This window comes from Populus alba, chromosome 5, assembly GCF_005239225.2.
Source record: "Populus alba chromosome 5, ASM523922v2, whole genome shotgun sequence".
Lineage (NCBI taxonomy): Eukaryota > Viridiplantae > Streptophyta > Magnoliopsida > Malpighiales > Salicaceae > Populus > Populus alba.
The window spans coordinates 497,000-519,519 of record NC_133288.1 but is presented as its reverse complement, the minus strand read 5'-3'; the positions used below and the strand labels follow the sequence as shown (position 1 = coordinate 519,519).

General features: G+C 34.0%; 2 protein-coding genes across 6 annotated transcripts; one reads left to right on the top strand and one right to left on the bottom strand.

Annotated features, from left to right (window-relative positions):
- The first annotated feature begins 11,214 nt into the window (after window positions 1–11,214).
- Window positions 11,215–15,822, top strand: LOC118034946 (probable receptor-like protein kinase At5g18500). 2 transcript variants are annotated; one of them, XM_073409381.1, is made up of 8 exons: window positions 11,215–11,810; window positions 12,225–12,913; window positions 13,007–13,111; window positions 13,328–13,450; window positions 13,519–13,689; window positions 13,812–13,941; window positions 14,840–15,052; window positions 15,474–15,822. In XM_073409381.1, the coding sequence occupies exons 2-8, from the start codon at window positions 12,249–12,251 to the stop codon at window positions 15,585–15,587; spliced, it is 1,521 nt and encodes a 506-aa protein (XP_073265482.1). In that variant the 5' UTR covers window positions 11,215–11,810; window positions 12,225–12,248; the 3' UTR covers window positions 15,588–15,822. The 2 variants fall into 2 exon arrangements, with proteins under 2 accessions (XP_073265482.1, XP_034896294.1); XM_035040403.2 differs by having other exon boundaries at window positions 11,215–11,825.
- Window positions 15,677–20,515, bottom strand: LOC118034945 (uncharacterized). 4 transcript variants are annotated; one of them, XM_035040402.2, is made up of 5 exons: window positions 18,046–20,515; window positions 17,468–17,525; window positions 16,438–16,800; window positions 16,300–16,341; window positions 15,677–16,200 (listed from the first exon to the last, which is right to left on the bottom strand). In XM_035040402.2, exon 1 carries the CDS (start codon window positions 20,361–20,363, stop codon window positions 18,129–18,131), a length of 2,235 nt encoding a protein of 744 aa, XP_034896293.1. In that variant the 5' UTR covers window positions 20,364–20,515; the 3' UTR covers window positions 15,677–16,200; window positions 16,300–16,341; window positions 16,438–16,800; window positions 17,468–17,525; window positions 18,046–18,128. The 4 variants fall into 4 exon arrangements, with proteins under 4 accessions (XP_034896293.1, XP_034896290.1, XP_034896291.1 ...); XM_035040399.2 differs by having other exon boundaries at window positions 15,677–16,341; window positions 17,468–17,562; XM_035040400.2 differs by having other exon boundaries at window positions 15,677–16,341; window positions 17,468–17,532.
- Between the last annotated feature and the right edge of the window lie 2,005 nt (window positions 20,516–22,520).

The following is a 22,520-nucleotide window of genomic DNA, read 5'->3' as shown; positions in this document are numbered from 1 at the left end:
ATTTTAAAGCAAATTTCAGATATCCATCAAGATTTTACTTGTTTTAATTTAATTTGACCAGGGTTTGGATAAAATCAAATTAAAGTACAGTAAAAATATAATAATCCAATATTCTCTTACTAATGTTGTCTTCTCAGCCAGTAAAATTTGCCAAGAAAACATCCCTTTTAATGATTGAAAAAAAAATGCTTGTAATATCCTAGCATCATTCTTTTTACATTACATAAAAATTAATCCAATTTACGAAAAAAATTATATTTTTTATTTTTTAAAATTTATTTATAATATTAGTACATTAAATAATCTAAAATTATAAAAAAAATTATTTTTAAAAAAAATATGAAAAATATTTTTTAAACATAAAATCAAAAATATTATAAGTGTTTTAATTGGTGTTGTGATACGGTTATTTTTAAAATATTTTTTTAAAAAAAAAATTAAATAATAATTTTTTTAAAAAAAATTATTTTTAATATTAGCATATTAAAATAATTAAATTTTTTAAAAATATTTTAAAACAAATAAAAGTAAAAATTATGGAACGCAGCTAACAAAATCTATAGGAACCATCGGAATTTAACAATACATAAGGCAAGATGATCATTAGCTGACACGATTCAATGCCTTTGACACTTTGGAGCAAATAAATGTTATTCATTAGTGAATAATATTAATCACTTCATTTAATTTCAAGGTGACACTTTGGAGCAGCCACCAACCCTATAAATTGCAAGAATTTAGGATAATGCGTTGTTAGCCACTGATGCCTTCGGTTAGGGGCACACAAGCAAGCATCCACACCGATTTTGCATGCATTGTTGATTCTTCTCTTATCTAATCCTGCCAATAATGCAAATACTTTATTATTATTATTATTTTAACCTAAAACTTTGTCAAATTGGGATGATAAATTAATTGGGATGGGACTTCAATGAATACTAAAGTTATTGGAATTAATCTAAGGTTAGAGTACTTCTGTGTTGTTTTAGTTTTTTTAATTGAAATGATATTATTTTAATTAAAATTTAAAAAAAAACTTGAAGTAATCAACAAACCTAATTACTTTGAAGCTAACTTGCACGTAGTTTTTAGACTTAGATGACATGGATTTAGACAGAGAGAGAGCTACATGTTAACCACCCGCACCCCAGTTATCAAAGCCCCTTCTTCTCCTTGCAGAAAGCGTGCGAGAAGAAGAATGTCAATCGTGTTTGCTTTCCGAAGTTGACAGATACTTCACGTTGCCCATATACATTCCCTGAGCTAATAAATCACGATTTGTTATGGTTTCCTTTTCAATATTTCACAAAAAATCAAGCCCGCCAACCACCCTTCCCTTCCATCTTAATTGATGAAAAGATTGAGGAACATCAAGATCATGATCTCCCTTTTCTCGCACAACAGCAACAGTAGCCCATTTCATCGAGTGTGTTAGGGATACAGCTTTCGAGCTAAATGACCATGAAATGAAGCATGGCTTGCACAAAAAGAGTCGTCTTAATTACATGTAGACACGCGTGTGAAGCTTGCAAGGAAGAGTTCCTTTCTGCTATTTATAGTTGCAGTTGAACCATGCGTACGTATGGATCATGTATATACGTGCTATCATAACACGCACCAATCAATCAATAAACTCTCTAGGTAACCATCATTGTTAGGCATGGAGTAATTAAAGTTTAAAAAGGCTGGAATCCAGCTCTATGTGTCGGTATAGGCTATGAGTGGATTTTGTTTTTACTGTCATTTAAATTTCAAATCGGAAGGAAAACACTGGGATGGGTGCATATCTTTTACATTGCATGACTGCTACGTCTGCGGATCGATGATTTATTTTCTGGTTTCTTTCATTATGCTCTTAATTGGTTTATTAATCTCTGTTAATGGATATGGATCATGTTTTCTGATATCAAGAGTGCTAGAGTTATAATCTCATGGTCTCCTTCGGATTCTTATACGCTGAAATGGAATGTGGATCATGACTTCTCTCAACCGGCAGCCTTGTCCAGCTGGTATCGGAGGGGTTCTTCGCGATCACAAATTAAGGTCCGGTGTTAGGTTTTTTCTCTACTCTTGTTGGGATAAAAAATTCAAATGAAACTAAGATTCTAGTTGCGATCAAAGCTCTGGAATTATTTTCTTTACGAGGGACTTTTTTTGGAGTAAAATCCATCTTGAAATCTGACTCTACTAGTATAATGAATAAGCCTGTTTCATCCTCGCAGCTCGTTTTTCTTCTACTATGTATTTTAAAAAAAATGGATTGTTTTAATTGCCGGTTTAGTGTTCTTTGCAAAGAAGAAATTAAGGATTTAATGATTAGTTTTTATGTTTTTTCTTGTACTTGCTGCTTGGCACTATATTGTAAACCGTTGCTTTAGAATTAAGGCTTGCTTAATTACTGCTCAAAATATTGATGATTCATTCACATGCAAGAGTACTTGCAATATACTTTCCATTCTCAATTTTTTAATATAAAAATATTAAAAATTTATATAATTATTTATTTTAAAATTCATAACATTAATTAAAATACACATAAACTATCTCAAACATCCACGTTATTAATAATAATAAAACAAAAAACATATTCTTGAAGAAACTTGTATTTTAGTTGAGATTAAGATTTTTTCCGAAACAATCTTGGAAGCATGAAATTTAGAGAGTTAATAAGAAAGGGATGACTAAATCCGACCATTAAACCTATTTTTTTAACCTGATGCTATCATTCATGATTAATCAAGTTCCATAGACATCGAGATCACGGAATCAGATGGCGATCTTGTTTTTCAGCAAAGGGGTCACGGGCTAACTTAGCAGCACGAGGGAGATTAACACTATGCTTGCTTTATTCGAAGGAGGCAGACGATGTTCGACAGACAGTGAGCTTTTTTTCTGCATTCTAGTGCTCCTATCATCATCATGAGATCACAGCTGGATGAACAAAATCTAACAGAGAGCCGTTTCTGGGTTGAAAATCTATAAACATGCAATACCTCTCTCTCAGCTTTAAAATTAAAATATTTTCGAACTTTCCGTCAATGTGATTAAATGCCATGTCAAACTTCCCGTCAAATTTAATTTCAATAACATCCCTTAATTACGAGTGTAAGATGTAACAGTGCCTTGTTCTAGTCTTAAAGGCATGTATGTAGATGTTGTAATTAATTTCAATTTAATTTAAGCGGAAACTGTGTGAAAAGGATATAAATGATTTGTTGATAAAATAATATTCAAGTTTGATTACTTCACACATGAAACCAGAGCTCGCAGTTGATGAACAGGGTAAAAACGAGATGATAAGATTGCTTTTTAACTCTTAAAAGGTAAATTTACTTAGTTTATGAAATAAAGTAGTTATAGTTGTTTTTAAAAATATTTTTTATTTTAAAATAATATTATATTTTAAAAAATAAACATAGAAAAAATGAAATTTTTAAACAAAATATATTCACAAACCTCCTTTTAGAGAGCACTCACAAACGGGGTCTTGATTGAAAGTTATTTTCTATGAGATGTATTAGCCATTAAAGGAAATCAAAGGATTTGATGGTCTTTTTCTTTCTTTGATACAAAATATAACTGCTAATTTACCCCAAAAAAAAATTTTCTCATGTCATGGGCCTTTATGGGGTTTTTAATTTTTTTTGTGCTCCATGATTATTTAAATACTCTTGATAAAATAATATCTCATAGTTTTAGATATAAAAACATTTTAGTTATTTTACTATGATTTTTATGTTATTCTTGTGAGGTGTCGCTTGTAATTTAGTCTTTTAGTGATATTATTTGTGTTAAAAAGTGGCCGGCAAGCTTACCACTCGACACCAAACAAGTACTACCCGTGCTTTTAAGATGGTGTGTGCGGTGCTAAGACATATTTGAATAACATTATTTATGACAATGTTTGATTTGCCTTACCACTCCATTATGATAGTGAAGTCTGCGCAGTCAAAATACTATCAATCAAAATGTGATCATTTTTTTTTTTCTTTCTCTCTCTTTCCTCTCTCCGCTCCTAGCTAGAGAAATATGTTTGCCTTTGAAAAAAAAATATATGTGAATATTTGTATGTTGAGTCAAATTAATTTCTCATTTTTTTATGGCAATATATCTGGTCTTTGATAATTTATTGAGTTAACTTTGTTTTTTAAAATTCATCTATTAATATTTTATTTTTATATCAATTTTGATCATTATTTTTTCGATTGTTATTTCTAGTTTTTACTATCATTTTTCTTAATTGAAATTGTTTATTGATGCCATCCTTATGATTTGATTTTTTTGTCAAATTTAGTTCTTATTATTTTCAAATCTTCTCTCTTTTTTTTTTAAGTTTATCTTTAATTATTTTAATTGGTTAAGAATTTGTTTTTGAATTTATCTTTTATGCTATCATCCAGCCTCGTGATTCATGATATAAGTTCTCAGGGTTAGAACAAGTTGGCTTAGCTAATTTTTTATTTCATCCAGCATCACTACATTAGTTGAAAATTAGTATTTGTTTTTTACTTTTTTTTCAACAAAGTCATTATGATATCATATACCGGGTCATGAATTCAATAAGTATACAAGGTTTGACCTGGTTTTTTTTTTTTTTTTATCTCGAGTTAATTACTAAAATCTTATATATATATTTTAGAATATTTATATTTTTTTATATATATTTTATGATTAAAAAAATTAGCAGGCTTACAACGTAGCACAAACCTATAGACACCCATATCTATTATTTATAACATGTTTGGAATTGTGGTTAATATTTATATTTTTTTGATATATTTTATGATTAAAAAAATTAGAAGGCTCATAGTGTAGCACAAACTTCTAGATACTCAGTATCTATTATTTATAACATGTTTGGAATTATGGTTAATGTTATTTTTTAAAATTTTTTTATTTGAAAAATATATTAAAATAATATTTTTATTTATTTTAAATTTTTTCTTAACAATAATATATGAAAAAAAGTTAAGAAAAAAAAAAAAATTCAAAATTCAATGAAAAAGCCAGCATAACGACAGCCAAATTTTCATTTAAATAGAGCAGAAAGATGAGCCCACGTGTCCTCTTAACTGTCTCTGAAAGCTTCTTTGCATAAAAGGTACTAAAGCCTTAGGAAAGGGACAAGTACTTTGCGTTCATGGGGCCTAGCATTGCTGGCTGTCAATCATGGGGTACCCCTCCTCGACTAGTTTTGAACTTATCTACTCTTTATATATTTATTTATTTTTGCATTTTAGTCTTAATATATACTGCAAGGAATTGGAAGCCAGGTTGAATCTTCCAGACTTACAAAAGGATCGATGCATTGTATCCACATCACTCATATAAATTCAAAGGGATTTTTAAGCTTATATTTTAGAAAGTTTTTTGAATTCATCTATATTGCTCGTTGGTTTAAAATAATATTGTTTTTAAAAAATAAAGTCAAACTAGGATTTCATGGTAAATCAGATTATATATTGATTTATCAAATTATTCATGTTTGAAGGAGTAAACTTTCATTTATTTTTTGTAAATTTAATATAGGTCCGTGGATGACCCACCTGAGCATGCCAAGCTTAATAACACCGTGTTAGAACAAAAGCTGAAAATATGCAGAGAGAAAGAGCCCAGAAATGAATGTAGAGTGGCCACCATTTTAAAGACTACAGTGGCACAACTCAAATCCAATCTCGTCATTTGGTGGCTTTTATATATATATATCTGAATTAATTTACGCTCTAACCTCTTAAAGTTTTAAAATGAATGATTATGATTTTAAAATTTATAATATTTAAACTATATAATCTTTAAAAATAAATACAGAAGTTGAGATACAAATACAAGCGTAAAGTTATTCAGTAACGTATCTTTCATGATAGTGAGTTTCTTTTTATTTTTTAGTTTAATGTGGGTGTTCGGACCAGCTTGTGTGTATCTCGACTAATTCCACGAGTCCTGAAGTTAACGACCATGTAAGCTTCTAGTGACCATTATATGAGCAATGTAGGGCTCGAACCTGAGATTATAAAGGAAGCTAATTTCTTGATCCCAAGCTCTTATCATTGGACACCATCTAAAGCTCATGATGGTGAGTTTGCCTGTACATCGTAGAAGTCATTTAATAGGAATTGATACATTCCCTACATTTATTTATTTTATTTATTTTTCTCGGAATCTTTTATTGGATTAGAATCCAGGGAATTCCATGGGGTGACAGAGAACAAATCCAGTACTGCTCGAATAAACAGCTATACACCAGCAATTCGATGAGTTGACAAATATATATATATATAAATCTCATGAATGTGAAAGCATGTATATTGTACAGTCCAACGCTGCGAAACATTAAAGAATGACCGCACAAGCAAACACAGCAGTATCTCTAGGCCATGTTTTCACATATGCATGCCCCATGAACATAGGGGCATCTTGTCTCCTCCAAGGTAAGGAACTCACAAGACACGTCCACCTTTTTTTTTTTTTTACATAAAAATACATGTGTGTGTGTGTGTTATGATATAGTCCGAGGATATGCTTGTTTATGTGCTGCTGTGTGATCTCGGTTGTGTTTTACTCTAATTATGTATTTAAAAGTATTTTTTTTTTTAAATTCACTCTTTAGACTCGTAATTGAGAAAACAATCACAACATCAAAAACAAGCTAAGATAACATAAAATTAAAAAATTGATTCCAGTACAAAACTAGGGTGCTGGCAAGCACGAAACAAAGCAACAGGCTGAAGAGATGATTTTTTATAATTAACCGTTAAAACACCAGTAAAGCAGTACTGGAAAAACATCATGCGACCTTAACCAATGGTCTGAAAGGTTATTGTGATGAAGCCGAGAAGAAGGTAGGAGCAGGTATCATACAGTGGCTTCAATTAAGTAGATTGGCATGTATAATTAATGAAATTAATCATTCAATAATTACGTTTAGAATAATTCCTGGCCTTTTCCTCCTGAAAATATTGCATTGGGTTTACCATCATGCATGCCACTAAACAGAAGAGGCTCATTGGACCCCGTCCGTCACAACTCTTTCCAATATCTTATCTCACAACCAAAGCATTCTTTTTATTATTTTATTTAATATTATTTTTAAAATTATTTTTCATCATTTTAAAACAGAAAACACTTTAAAAACAAATACATGATAAATCTCCTTCTAATGAATGACTGTTGTTTTATTTTTACTCATGAAATTAAGCACACTTCCTATCATATTAATGCGATTTTTTCATTCAACGTTGTTACAGGATATTTTCAAACCAGCTTGCATGCTAATCGAAGATGAATATTCATCTCTCGAGCAATATCAAAATAATGCATTCAAAATAATTCAATAAAAAAGATCCAACTTCACTATTTAAATCTAGAAAATAAAATATAAAAAACTAATAATCCCTTGGAGTTTAAGATGATTTTTTAAATGATTCACGAACTTGATTTTTTTTTTGTCAATTTTAGTTAATAAATTAAATTAATAAGTCTGGTTAAAAGGAGGCAAATGAACAATATTAAGAGCTCATTAATTCATTGTTGTGATAGTAATTATTGTTTAATATAATTTTTTTAAAATTTATATTGAAATGATTTTTTTTTATTTTTTAAAAAAATATTTGTAACATTGATACATTAAAATAATATAAAAATAAAAAATAATTGAAAATAAAAAAAATTATTTTTTTAAAAAATACAAAAATAAATCAACTTTAAATCACATAAAAGTTAACGCACAACTGCCCAGTTGGCCATTTCAATAATTTAGGCAACCAAACGTAAAAATTTGCTGAATTCTTGATCGATGAGTAACGAAATTTTAAAGCAACTAGCATATATAAGTTGACTACAGTGATCGTGTTAGATGCAGCCAAGTCTATGCCTGGACCTACTAGCTACGTAGACCTAGCTAGTTGGCTAGCTCACCATGACAAACCTGCTGTCATCAACCAATACACACCTGGGTATACATACATGCATGTAGGCCACCATGCACCACGTATAGCCCTTCAAAACCTCATTCATATTCATCATCTGAAACAATTTAAAAATAATTTGAAATAAAAACAATTTAAAACGTTTTTTACATTAAAGAAGTGAATCTACAGTGGTATATATCCACATCAAAAGCTGACAGCGGAAGATTTTAAGTTTTCAGCTGATTGGATTTTACATGACTGGCAATGGCATGTAAGTGGACGGATAAAACGTTTCAGAACGGCGTGAGAAGAGGAGGAGGAGGAGGAGAGATTTTATCAGTGTGTTTACAGCTGTGCTTGCCTAAACAAGTAAATGTACACTTGGCTGCTATGGAATCAAAGATGCACGAACCCAGCTAGCTGGACAGTCTAGGCTTGTACCTCATCAAGTGGAGCCGTTGTACTTGAAGTTAGTTTAATGGCTTCACTGTTTACAGTTCAAGGATGAACGAACTACCTCCTTTCTTGCCTCTGATTCAAAGATGAACTCCTTTTTATCTCCTTGACAGGTCTTGTCATGAATACGGTGTTAATGCGAAGTTCGAAAGTTAACGAGCATTTGTCTTTCCAGAATCAAATAGATATGATTCTTATACGTTAAATAGATATGATTAGCGTACTCTTACACGCTACGTAGAGTATTAATATTATTTTTTTAAAATATAAAAAATATTTTAAATAATTAGAATCCAAACTAGGGCAAACCCAAGCGTCTGAATCTAGTACGTGCATGGGTCTGCAACCATGACAACCCATGCTTAGGTTTGACCCTGAACATGATTATCAAACTCAAAACGCTTGGATCTAAAGTGGTTATCGAACTTAGGCGCGGGTCTGATATTTTTTTGGGGCTGGTTTGGTGTGGATCAGCCCGGAATTTTTTTTTAAAATTAAGATTTTAATATTTCATATGAAAAAAATTAAAAAATAATTCATGTGAATATAAACTAAAAGACTATTTTAAAATGTTTTTTTTTATTTCATATTGAAAAAGATATTATCTTATCATATTAAATTTGAGAATTTAAATCAAAAGAGGTTTTTTATTCTACATTGAAAAAATATATTTTTTTTCTTTCAAACATAAAGTGTGATTGTTAATGGGCTTTAAATCTTACATTGCAAAAATAAAATATTTTTCTAGTATTTATATAATGAATTTTGATATGGGTTAATGATTAGCTGAAAATGATGAAAAAAATGGTCTCTAGCTAATGGGAAAAAAACATATTTAAAAAAAATAAAATTATTGGGTTCTACTAGGTCACTCGAGTTCCAAGTTGACCCGCCATGCCAGACCGGGTCTAATAACTATGCTTAAACAACAAAAAACAAGCTTGAGAGTGTTAATTGTAACTTATTCCCTTCTTTTCTACTCTAATAAAACTAGTTAATTCATCATTAAAATTTTAAAATATAGATTTAGATTAGTTTTTGCACTATTATTATTTTTTTTTTATTTTTTGATTCTTAGTATGAGCTTGACAACCATGCCGGACTCATGCACCTTTTTTTAAATGTCGAACTCAAGACGGTTGGATCTAGCAGCCATGCTAAACCCAAACATGGTTGCCAGACCTAGGACGTTTTTGCTAGCATGATTGTCAGACTCATGTTGCTTAAGCTTGGCGTGATTGTCAGACCCACGTTGCTTAGGCTTGGCATGATTGTCAAATCCAAGGCATTTTCACTTGTAATAATTTATAAACATAGGTATTTTTTTGTCTGATATGGTTGTAAGATCCGAACACAGGTCTAGCATTGTTGCCACATGCATCCCTAAAATTCACGCAATTTTTTTTATTAATCTTTATTTTTAGTGAAGAAATCATTTATAAAATTGTATAAATTAAGATAGTTAAAATAACAATAAATCTTTTACATATACAACATGGAAGAGGACACGACCGCGCATTCAACAAGATGCGAATGATTAGATTTGATTACTAGAAAGTGTCACACGCGCCTTTTAATGGCGTCAACGCCATTTTTTTGTTGGCGAAGAAAAAGAAAGCTAAAACAACGTCCCGCGAAAATGAGAAATTAAAAGTAAAATTATTATTACAATTTACAATAAAAAAATCTTTTGATCCCTAATGATTTTCCCATACTATTTACCTTATGTTATAATAAATAACAATGACAAACACAAACACGATGATAACATTCAAATACAAGAAGTTAAAAGAAAAGAAAAAGTGAGATAGGATGTCATTAAACACATAGGAAAGAAAAATAGCCACCCCCAACTAAATGACCAGGACATGACCTGAATTCGCAGTTTCTTGTGAGAAAAAGGTCAGGGCCCCTTCTCCCCAAACTACAAAGAAACCCGATCCTTCTTCTTCATGTAAACTCGAGAGAGATTTCTTTATGCAGTCCAGAAGGATAGGTGAAACTATTCACTGATTGAAACAGGCTACCTGTCACTGTTTAATTTTAAAACACGGGAGGCCAAGATCAGAGTAATATTCTATTCAATGGCGCCATAAACAATACCCGCAAACCTGTTAACAGGGAAGAAAGGAGTGCCTGAAATTCACTGTCAACGTTTATTATAAAGTTTTCACTCCTCTGCACGTAGCTGCTTCATATGTTGTATAATCAGTAGAACGCGGCTCAGCTCGTGAATTGTTTCAAGGACTAAGGCGTAGATTAATCAAAATGAGTGATCTGGGTCTAGCCAGGTTTTATAACACTTAGTTTTTAGACCTCAAAATTAACGTTCTTGACAAGTTTTCTAATATTTCATGACTTGGATAGCTTCATAATGCAATCTGTTTCGCTTGAACTCTCAAGCTGTGATTAGAATAAAAAACCATAATTTTTTTTTTTTAATTTTTTTTTTATTCAAACTACAGTTTTAACCATTATATGACAACGTAGATAAACAGGATCTAAGTAGCACGTGGATATCAGAACAATACAAGTCATTGTCTTTTTTTCATGGAATTTATGTTTTTAAATCATATTCAAAATAATTTTTAAAAATTAAAAAAATATTATTTTTATATATTTTTTTAAAAATCACTTTAGAAAACATACATTACTGCAGCGAGCACTACCATCTTCACCATGATAATCATCAGTCAGCCACTACTTGTCCATCTTAATTGAGATGTTTGACCAACTAATTAACAGTAGCATACAGCTTTAACACCTACAAAACCTCCTCAACAAGCATAACCAAAACCCCTTCATTATTATTACTAACTATTTGTTACTTTTATTATTACTAATGTCAAGGGGTAACTGACAGAGGAGTAATCAATGAGTCATGTTGATAACAGCATGAAATGAAACCAATGAAACATCATCATCATCCTATGTCCTAGGATTAGGAACTAGGAAGAAAGAAGATTACACATTTCATCCATGACTTCTATTTCACTGTACCACCACCACCACTGTATTTTGTTGGTGTAATGTCTGTCTAATGTCTAAACTACAACGCATCACCTACCACTGATAACTCCTTCCCTTCTCTCTCTCCACCACCAGTGCCTTCACACATAAAAAACCACAACTTTCCATGTTCATCATCTTCTACGCTTTACCACAACCAACAACAAAACCCTTTTCTTCTTCTTGTCATTTCTGGCTCTGGGGGGCACACGGAAAGCTCCACCTCAGCTTAGATTCACTCTCACATTTACCTCTTTTGGAAGGAAATCTACTCTTTTTAGCCATTTAATTTTACCTTTTGGCTGTTGGGTGTCTTCTAAATGTGTTGCTTTTGACATTGGTTTTTGGGTTTTGTTTAGTCTTGAGATCTGGAGTTTTGAGGAGGTCGTATGGTGAGGGGGTTTGAAAGATCTAAACTTTGAAGGTTTCTCCTGTCAGGTTCCTTATAGAGAGGTGAAAAGATTCAAGCTTTTTCCTCGCTGCTCACTTCTTTTCCTTACCTGCCTATTGATCCTTGCTCATTTTTATGGAAAAGATTGTATTCTAATTGAAATGTTTGTTGATGTCTATTAACTTATATTGTGATTTAATTGGCAATTTCTCTCTCTCTATTTTTGGGGTAGTCCTATTCGACTGTGTTATTTGATCCCACTGAAATGCTTGTGTGAATACTCATTTTCTTTATTTATACGGTTTATGTAGCTGGAGTCCTGAATTTGGTTAGTTTTTCTTTTCCTTCAGTGGAAAAGAGTTTTGTAATGTCTCTGTTGGAGAGGTAGTTATGCTATTCTTACTGTAAGATTCTGCAATGGTGGGACTGCAGTTTTTATAGATTTCATGTTAATTATGTAGGGTTTGGATATCTGAAAAGACAAGATGGCCAGTGATCTAAATGCGGAACTATCCAAGAAAACTGCCATTTTGGGTCTCAAGGTCTGGGAAGTGATTGGAATTTGTGTTGCCTTGTTTATCGTTATCATCCTCTCTGTACTGTCCTTCTGTTTAACTTCACGGAAGAAATCTAGAAGAGATACAAACCATCTTCCACCAAGTCAAATCCCAACTGTTTCGAAGGAAATTACGGAAGTTCGGGTGGAACAAGTATCGACAAATGAGTTTGTACCTCGTGATGGGATTCTCCTGACAATTCATGACAAGTCCAGCGACAAAGAATCGGATAAGGTCCTGGTTCATCTGGGTATGGGGAAAGTGAAGAATGGAGACAATATGAGTCGGTCAGGTTCTTTTCATCATTTAGAGAAAGACTGTGGATCACAATCAGGTGAAGAAGGGAGTTCTGGAAAAGTAACTGTATATAAACCTTCTTCTTCATACCCCATAACTGCTCCTTCTCCATTGAGTGGCCTGCCTGAGTTTTCTCACTTGGGTTGGGGTCACTGGTTTACACTGAGGGATCTTGAGCTTGCAACAAACCGGTTTTCAAAGGAGAATGTCCTTGGTGAGGGTGGATATGGAGTTGTTTATCAGGGACATTTGATTAATGGGACTCCAGTGGCTGTAAAAAAGATCCTGAACAACTTGTGAGTTTGAAATAAGCTTTATGGTTTTTCTAATTGATCCTTTCTCATAACTATCAAGTTTTCTTTACTCACAACGTTTTAATTCTTCTTTAGAGGCCAAGCGGAAAAGGAGTTTAGGGTGGAAGTTGACGCCATTGGCCATGTCCGACACAAGAATTTGGTTCGTCTTCTGGGATATTGCATAGAAGGGACACACAGGTAACATTTTTCTTTTCCGTATGGGATGCCATATAGTTAGACTTGAGATCGGGTGCTCACATGATTCACTTTGGGCCTTGCGCTCTAGGCATCAACAAAAAATAAATAGAACGGTTCTCTTTTGTAGCTTTAGAATCTCAGTGCTAGTTCGCTTGCCAGTTATTATAAACTGTTTAAGCTCTTATCATTATGATCTAATGCATATATTGGTTGCAGGATATTGGTGTATGAGTATGTCAACAACGGAAACTTGGAACAGTGGCTTCATGGAGCTATGCGTCAGCACGGGTATCTTACTTGGGAGGCCCGCATGAAGGTTCTACTTGGCACGGCTAAGGCGTAAGTCAATTCTCTTTAATCCCTCTCTGGCCTTCGGGTTCCCAAATGACATGGCATGTTTCTTGCAGTCTTGCCTATTTGCACGAGGCCATTGAGCCAAAAGTGGTGCATCGAGACATCAAGTCGAGTAATATATTAATTGATGACGACTTTAATGCCAAGGTTTCTGATTTTGGCTTGGCCAAGTTGCTTGGAGCTGGAAAAAGCCATGTGACGACTCGAGTTATGGGAACCTTTGGGTTAGTGTTTTCTGACAGTGTACTTTTACTGGCTCATTCATTATGTTTCTTATTCATTAATGAAGAGGATCATCACCTCTGCAACCAATCCCTTCTTGCCTTGACAAAACAAAATCTTTCAGATATGTGGCTCCTGAATATGCAAATACTGGACTTTTGAATGAAAAGAGTGATGTTTATAGCTTTGGGGTTGTGCTCTTAGAAGCAATCACTGGTAGAGATCCTGTAGACTATGGCCGCCCTACTCATGAGGTATGCTACTTTATATTTGCAGTTCTCACCGAAGTTTTCCAAGCTGCCTTGACTATCATCTAGAAACTACAGCAATCCAAATTTTCTATGATGGTTACTAAATGCTCGCTCAATTTCAGGGTTCTAACCTGGCCTAAAATTAACTTCACTTTTGTCCATTGCCTTTGCTTTTTGATAAGGAATGCTTGGTGAGTGGACTAACTGGTTCTGTGCTCAATAGATAGGCTCAGTGACAGTGAGAGTTCTTGGAATAAGCTCTTTTATTCCTGTATTCTGCTTCGCTTAAAGAAATGCTTTTAAACTTAAATGCCTCAACTGGTATTTGGACAAACCAAAGACAGTGTTTGACCCGACGTAACATCACACTATTGATCAGCTAAAAATGTTAGATATGCATTTTGAGGACAAACTATGTGGTTCTTGAATCATTACATTATGTACTTCTGTTGCTTTTGCATCAACTATCCCTTGGCCTTACAGAAAAGATGAACAGAAAAAAAAGTGATGATATTTTTTAATATGATCTTTACTTGTACTAGTCAGGATGGATTGATGCCATATCCATTTCCAAACTGGACATCAAAGACCAGAAGGAGAGATGGGGAATTATGAGGTTTTGTTATTATTATTGATCAGGGGTAACAGTACTGTATGGAATCTTACAAATAAAAAAGTGATATTTAAAATTTTCTAGATACCGGCAGCCTACTATATCGTCAAGTTTCCAATATTAGCCTGTCTAGGTTCTTTCTAGTTGATTTTATCATAGACACGCTCGGAATTGTTGTTCTGTATCATTACTTCCCTTGTAATTATTGAGGCCATATGTTCAGTAGCTGAAAGTTTATTCGCTTTTAACAGCTTTTGAAATTGTGTTGATCTTTAAATCATCTGGCAGGTAAATCTTGTAGATTGGTTGAAAATGATGGTCGGAAATAGACGGTCTGAAGAAGTAGTAGATCCAAACATTGAGGTGAGGCCATCAACAAGAGCTCTAAAACGTGCCCTCTTGACCGCACTGAGGTGTGTTGATCCAGATTCTGAAAAAAGACCTAAGATGAGCCAAGTTGTTCGAATGCTCGAGTCTGAGGAATATCCTATTCCAAGAGAGGTCGGTTTTTTGTTTTATTTCTTTATTCCAAGACATATCTGATCGATTGCCAACCAAACTCATTTTTGAATAAGGTAAAAAACAAGGAGCATGTGTAATTGCTGGCATCCTTTGTTTTTTGCTGCTTTGCACAAGATGGCGTGCTATTCCAGCCAAAAAAAACAATCACTGATTGTGCTATCTCCATCTTCTCACGAGTCTTGTCACTTTATGTGCTTGAATTTGAGTAATTGCTTGATTACGTTCTTTGATTTTTGCTGCATTGCACACAATGGTGTGCCATGCGAGCCAAAATATAATTACTGATGGTGTTACCTCCATCTTCTCAAGTCTTCACTGCTTTTGTGATTGATAAGGAATTACTGACAACTCAATTTCAATTTTAAACTCTACTTTATGAAATTTGTTGTGATTTTTTCAGGATCGGAGGCATAGAAGAACTCAGGGAGGCGTGGAAATTGAATCTCAAAAGGAGAATTCTGACACGGATCGTAGCGACTATCCAGGTTCAAGATCTGAAAGCCGGCCTACTTGACAAATGCGAGATTCATTTAGGGAATCCAATACTGTTGATATCTAGGACACTGAACAGTGGGACAAGTGATTTTTCCTTCTATCCTCGCCTTTTATTTTTTTTCTCATTTTGTTGTAGGGGGAGAGGTGATTTGTTTCTGTTTTTTTATTGACTTGGTATTGTGAAGAACGTATGTTACTGGGGCCTAGGGGTGTGTACAGAACTGGTTAAGCTATTCAAATATTGTTTGATGAAACCCTACTTTTCCACTGCCTCCCTCTCCTTGCTGCTCCAAAATTTGCACCATGGAACCTCCCTGTCAAACCAGCTAGTTTTGCCTTTGCATTCAACGGGACCCATAGAAGATAAGCCCATCTGATTCTTGAATTTGTGTTGCTAACTGGGCTCTGAGTTTGCTTTCATGCAAATGAACCCAAGACAGATCAAATACAGGAAACAGAGAAAGCTGCAAGTCTTTTTTCTGTACAAAGTAGAGGCTGCTCGAATCCTGAACCTTGAAGGGATAGGAGGCATGGATGTTATTTCATCCATTAATAACAGCGTAAAATGAAGGTTTTTGACGTAGCTCAGTTGAAGCAAGAAAACATCATCCATGCCCTACGAATTCAAGAACCTGCAAACATCCAGAACACAAGCAAAGATTCAGTAGCCTCATGGTATGCAGTGCCAAATAGAAAGGGATCAACCATATTGATCAAGTTCAGTAAACTGCCTCATTCTCTTTGGAACATAAAGCAAGCCTCAATTCCTCACGCTGCATATAGGGGAAGACATGCGACAGATAAGTAAACAATAATTGGAATAACAAAAGCATAACATAACTTAGATATGAAAGGTAAATTAAGATTACCGGAAAGAAAAATGCATCCGAAAAAAGTAACAAAAACGAACACAACTGCCAAAAGCATCAGACATGTCAGTAGAAGATTTCATCCTACTGGCAAGACTGTCAAGACGATAAATCGGGAAGGCGATCAATTCCCTCTGTTGTCTACAAAGGTTAACGAACTGAGGCTTAGTTCGTGCACCATCTGCAATGCTACTGCAAAGGGGTCCCTGAGTATTAGCAGTCCAACAACTGGAATAGCCGCAATTAGTCCTCGGAAGGTGCCTGAATTAATGTTTTGGGCAGCTAATGACAAAATTATGCAGAAATGAATGATGGTATTAACAGGATCCGAACCAAGCATCAAAGAGGCAGCAAAATCACAACCTGAGCCATGAAAACAAAATTAGTTAGTCAAACATGCACTGTAAATAAACAGGTATATACAGGCAAATGAATATATCATTTGTTTAATAAAAATTTAAACAATCACCTTCCTTTCAATCACTAACACATCTTGACAACGGCATGATAATGGAGAGAAAGAGGCAAGGCAATTACAAAATAAAATGACCATAAAGCCTAGAAAGCATTTAAAAATGGAAAAAGACTTGCATATAGAGGCAATAGGAAAAAAGTAGCAGTAAGAATTGAAGAAACCAAAACAATCAAATGACTAAAAAACAACCAACGAGAAAATGGGACCTTCAAAACCTCCTTCAAACCCATAAGAACATTACTTCGGTAATTAAAAGAAAGCATAGGTTAAAACTCCCAAAATAGCACATAAATTCAAATGAAATTAGAAAAAGAAATCTGGTAAAGAATCTTCAAATGAGGCATCCAAATGGCCTCAAAAGTTTGGCTGAGTAAAGAATCACCAAATCACGCATACAACAGGCCTTAGAAGCCGGAACTGACTAATATTTATTGTCACAGAAAAGTCCCAGAAAAAAAAGCATGATCTCACCAAGCAATAATTCTGGGAAAACTGGAGAAACTCACTTCTTTTCGTACAAAGCAAAAGCAAAAACCTAAAGAATGACATTGTCACCTGGCCTGGAAGACCCATCATCTCTCCAGTTTACAGTCACCTTTAAGTTCCAAGCCACCTGAAAACTTCAAAACAACCCATGCTGATTCGTCTATCTATCACATGCAAATATTGCCCTTGTCATGTTTTGCTAGCCAACAGTCAGAACCAAGGTTGCATTACAGTTAATATGCGTGAAAAAATGCAAATGCAGATTGATTCCAAGTTGTTGTTTGGAACATTAGGTGCCGTTTATGTGTTAACTTCATTAATTAAGGCAGAAATTTTACAAAATTCTGCTTGGTTAATGTGCCACAGTTTTTTGAATTATAGTATTTGCTTCAAGAAAGTCTACATGCTATCTAGTTACTAATGAAAAAGAACAAATTTTATTGTCAAGAAGAAGATGATGAACATAACAATCCACATTTGTGATTGATAGAGTCAGCAGTTCAAGCTATGTAATCTAAATGAAGAATTTTTAGGAGATTTTACATGCAGAAATTGAATAATATGGAATTAGAAAATACGACAACCAAATAAAGAATAACAGATCTGAGAAAGACAATAAGAATCGCATCACAAAGACAAGAAAATACCTTTGCTGGTTGACCATTTGGACTTGGCAATGAGTAAGAAATTGAGATCTTCTATCTTTCCAAAACTCAGAAAGCAGATTCATTCATGTTTCCCCCAATCCCTCAGCTAGTATGTCACCAACGCCATCTTTGGTGCTAAGATCAACATATGCCAACATCCCCTCACCCTTTTCCTCCATATCAGCAGAGCCAATCAACAACCCATGGGTCATAGCATCTGGGACCCAACCCTTCTCCAACATCAAGTCTAACAGTCGACGAGCGTCATTTTTATTGCCCTCTTTCCACATGCCATTAATAAGTATGTTATACATGGCTGAATCTAGAACTTCAGAGTCAGAAGCAAGTTTATCAAGTGAAACCGAAATCAAGTACAACTGAGCATGCTTGGCCAGACATGATAGTAGATTATATAATGTGTCTGAATCAGGTACTAAACCCTTATTAACCATCACATTGAGAAACATAGAGCAATCCTTTATTCGATTTTGTGCAATCAAGCTCTGTATCAAAATGCAATATGCTTCTGTATTAAGATTGCTACCATGAACCAACATTTGTGAGAGAAAGGCTAGCACGTGTCTTCCCTGCTCTGATTTAGACAATCTGAGCATTACATAATTATATGTAGCATTGACACAAGAAGTACCAGAGTTATAAGCCAACGATTGTAGCCTGACAGCTTCACCAATCATTCCCATGTCACAAATACCCTTGATAAGCATAATAAATGGCAAAGACTGAAGAGAACATCTGTTCTCAGACATGTAGCAAAATACTTTAACAGCCTCTAGATACTTTTCACCCCTGCATAGTCCCTCAATTAGCTCAGAGTAAGAAGCAGGATCTAAAATCCAGCACCTGGCATGAAGCTGAAGAAATAGCTGAAGAGCATCTTCATACTTGCTTAACCTACAGTTGCCAGCAACAAGAGCAGAATATGTGGCATAGTCAGGAATCAAAGAAGATATAATCATTCTGCCTAGAAGTTCGTATGCTTTCACCATTTCATCCCTCTCACAAAGCCATCTGATAAGAATGTTCCAAGAATCGCAATCATCAATATTTCTCTCAGACATCTTCTCAAGGAGACCTTTAGCCATGAGAAATTTATCAGCATCACAACAACATCTGAGCAATGCATTATGTGGAGAAGTTTCAAGCACATGTTTATCTTCCAAGAGCTTAACAGCTTCATTAATCTTCCCTAATTTACAAAATCCATTTACAACATCCACGAAAACATTATTATCACCTTCCAAATGACTTTCCATCATCTCTTCAAGAAGGTTTACTGCCTCATCCAATCTAAGCTGCTTGCACAAACACTGTATCAAAGCTTCATAAATAAAAGAATCCGGGGTAAACTTAGATTCTTTCATCTTCCTGAACAGCCAAATCCCCTCTTCCAGTCTATCTTCCCTACAAAACAAAGGTATTGTAGTTCTATAAAAACTTGGTTCAGGCACGCATCCGAGTTCTAACATCTCATGCAAAATGGAAACCGAATCATCAACTCTATTATTGGCGATGAGACCTTTTATTACTATCTCAAAAGTCTTACTGTCAGGACGGCACCCTTTCTTGTTTATTCTCCTATATTGATCCAAAGCAGAATCAACCCTATCTGTCTCAAACAAAACCTCCAGCAAATAATTCAAAGTATCAGTGCTAGGTGCCACTCCTGCTTTCACCATCTCCTTATAAACAAAAACCACATCTTGGAACCCTCTCTTCTCTTCAACAAGAGCACCCAAAACAAAATTAAACACATCAATTGAAGGCTTAATACCAGCCAAATTCATATTAAAAAGAACACGCATTGCTTCATTAAGCCTACAATTTCTAACAAAAGCATCAACCAATGAAACAAGAACATCTTCACCTGTGCACCTCTCTTTTACCATATTTTGACAAAACCCCTCTATTTCCTCAACATTGCCAGCCATACCCAGCTTGGAAATTATCCAATAATAAGTATCAGCAGTGTGGTTAAACTTTCTTTGAAGGGCAGCCCATTTGAATATCTTAACAGCAGACTTAACATCACTGGTGCTTTTCAAAACCTTAATTAAGTTATCAGGGTACAATTTATTCCTCAAAGATTGAATCTTTACATCAAAATCAGGAAAGTTTGGCGTGTTTTGATTGATTTCTGGGTTAATTTGGATGGTATTAGTGCAAGATACTGAAGAAATGAATGCTTTTAGATTGACCCATTTGGGAATTCTCTTCAAAAATGTTGAAGGAGAGAGCATTGTAGTCAAGTCACAACTACTAGTTTGTTTCTTTTTAAGGTTGAACAAGGCAAAAAACATGCTAAAGCATGTTACTTTTTACTAAACACCGAGCAAGGGGACTGATGTGCGACTGACCTGACAAGGGAAACACCTGAAAGCGATCGGTTGTGCTTGTTTCAGTTGAGAATGCCCTTCCTTGGCTCAACTCTTTAGAATTAAGGACATGGTTTATGGCAATTGATTTATAGGGGTTTTGTTCCTCTCCATTTGCTGAGACTTTCACTTGGGCAAACCGAGTATTGGTCCACATAATTTTAGCTATTTATTACTTTAGCACTCAAACTTATTATTTATCAATTAGGTCCACAATCCTGAGAGAGTACCCTATTACTATAAAACCCGAAATCCAAATGACGGTTTGCTTAGGATTGAATAGTACCCTACCAGTCCATTGGCTAGCGTTCCGCTGTGGGTAATTTTTTAAAATATAAAAACAAATTTTAAGAGCATGAAAATTATTTTGACTGTGTTATTAAACCTGGTTTAAGTGTTAATTTTGAAATCTTGCAACCTAACTCTTTATTTAATTTAAGTTTTAAATTAAATTATGTTGAATTTATCCTAAATTAAATTGATTGATTTTGTAACACCTCACCTCACTAGTAAGATATTGTTCGCTTTAACCCACATGGTTCACTGATTTGTTCTTGACAACTATGCATGACCCCAAAACCTATAGTTTCAAATCAATTTATTCATTCTATTTTTTTTCGCTAATCAAGCCATTATCATGCAATTAACCTCAAAATTCATAAGAACAATTATTCCCCCAAAATATTTACATGAACCCTAGAATTTTAAACTTGATAAATGTTGTAAATATAAATGTAAAAAAAAAAACATAGATTCGAAGTAATGAGGTCTCGATGAGTAACGGAGATTCAGTATGAAAGAAAGAAATAAATAGTAAGAATGATAATAAATGTATCATGTAAGAAAGATAATAATCTCCATAAATCAATTTAAATGTATTGTTGAAGTTGAAATGAGAGTTATGATTTTTAGTTTAAAACTTGTAATGTTGGTGAAACCAGTGATGAGTTTTAATAGATAAAAGAATAAGAAAAATAAGAAGATATGTAAACCCCGGTCAAAAAACTTATTTTGAAAAATTAGTGATAAATGAGGTATTTTGAATTTATTAAGTATAAATTAAAGGGAAATTTCATGATGATCTAAGTAAATAAATTAATGCATGAAATTTAGATTTTGGCATAAAAGGCACCGATTATCTAGTTTTACAGTATCATTGATATATCTCAATTTGATCGTTGGATCAAACTAAAATTTTATAAGCAATCTCCAGACATATTGCTTCATCTTAGGTTAAAATTTCATGGGAATCGGAGTTTGGGAAGGCTTTATAAGAGTACTGGAAATCGAGTAAATTAAAGAAGATGACATATACACTATTATTAAGGGCATTTTTGTAATTTTATCAAAACAAATATTCTCCTCTCCTTCTTTAGAGATAGCACACGTCCTTTGCAAAAGGAAAACAAGAGGGAGACCATTTTTTTTATCCCCTTTTCTTCATCTTCTCCCCATTTCTTCAAGCTAAATAATAAAAAAGGAGTGTTCTTAGGAGGATTATATCTAAGAAAACAAATTAAATGATTAAACTTAGAGAGTTACGGAGCTTAAAAAAAACAAAGAGAAGAAGCTGGAAATTGGAAGAGGAGGACATGATTTTTGTAGATTTTTACAAGAATTCATTGAAATAAGTTAAAGTAGCAAAGGTAAGGAACATACCCTCAAGTAATTTTATTTTTCTATCTTGTTCTTGTACAAGGAGAAGAAAACCTCCAGGTTTAAAATTCCAGGGTTCATGTAAATATTTTGGGGGAATAATTTTTTTTGTGAATTTTGAGGTTAATTGCATGATAATCGCTTGATTAGCAGAAAAATAGAATGGATAAATTGATTTAAAACTATGGGTTTTGGGGTCATGCGTGATTGCCAAGAATAAATTCGTGAGGCCCATGGGTTAAAACAGACACTATCTTACTAGTGGGGTGAGATGTTATAGTTTGGTATCAGAGTCAGACTCATTGGCTGTTCAGTGGTGTCAACGGGGTCGTCAGACTTCTTAAGAAGGGTGGATTGTAATATCTCACATTAGCAGGCGGGGTCCGTGAGAACTTGAGGGAGGGCCTTATATGAGCATGTTCACCT

Coding starts and splice junctions, on each gene's coding strand:
- LOC118034946 (XM_073409381.1), top strand. CDS start 12,249: ATGGCCAGTGATCTAAATGCGGAACTATCCAAGAAAACTGCCATTTTG. Junction 13,112..13,327: donor TGCATAGAAGGGACACACAG/GTAACATTTTTC, acceptor TATTGGTTGCAG/GATATTGGTGTATGAGTATG. Junction 13,451..13,518: donor CTACTTGGCACGGCTAAGGC/GTAAGTCAATTC, acceptor TGTTTCTTGCAG/TCTTGCCTATTTGCACGAGG.
- LOC118034945 (XM_035040399.2), bottom strand. CDS start 20,363: ATGTTTTTTGCCTTGTTCAACCTTAAAAAGAAACAAACTAGTAGTTGT.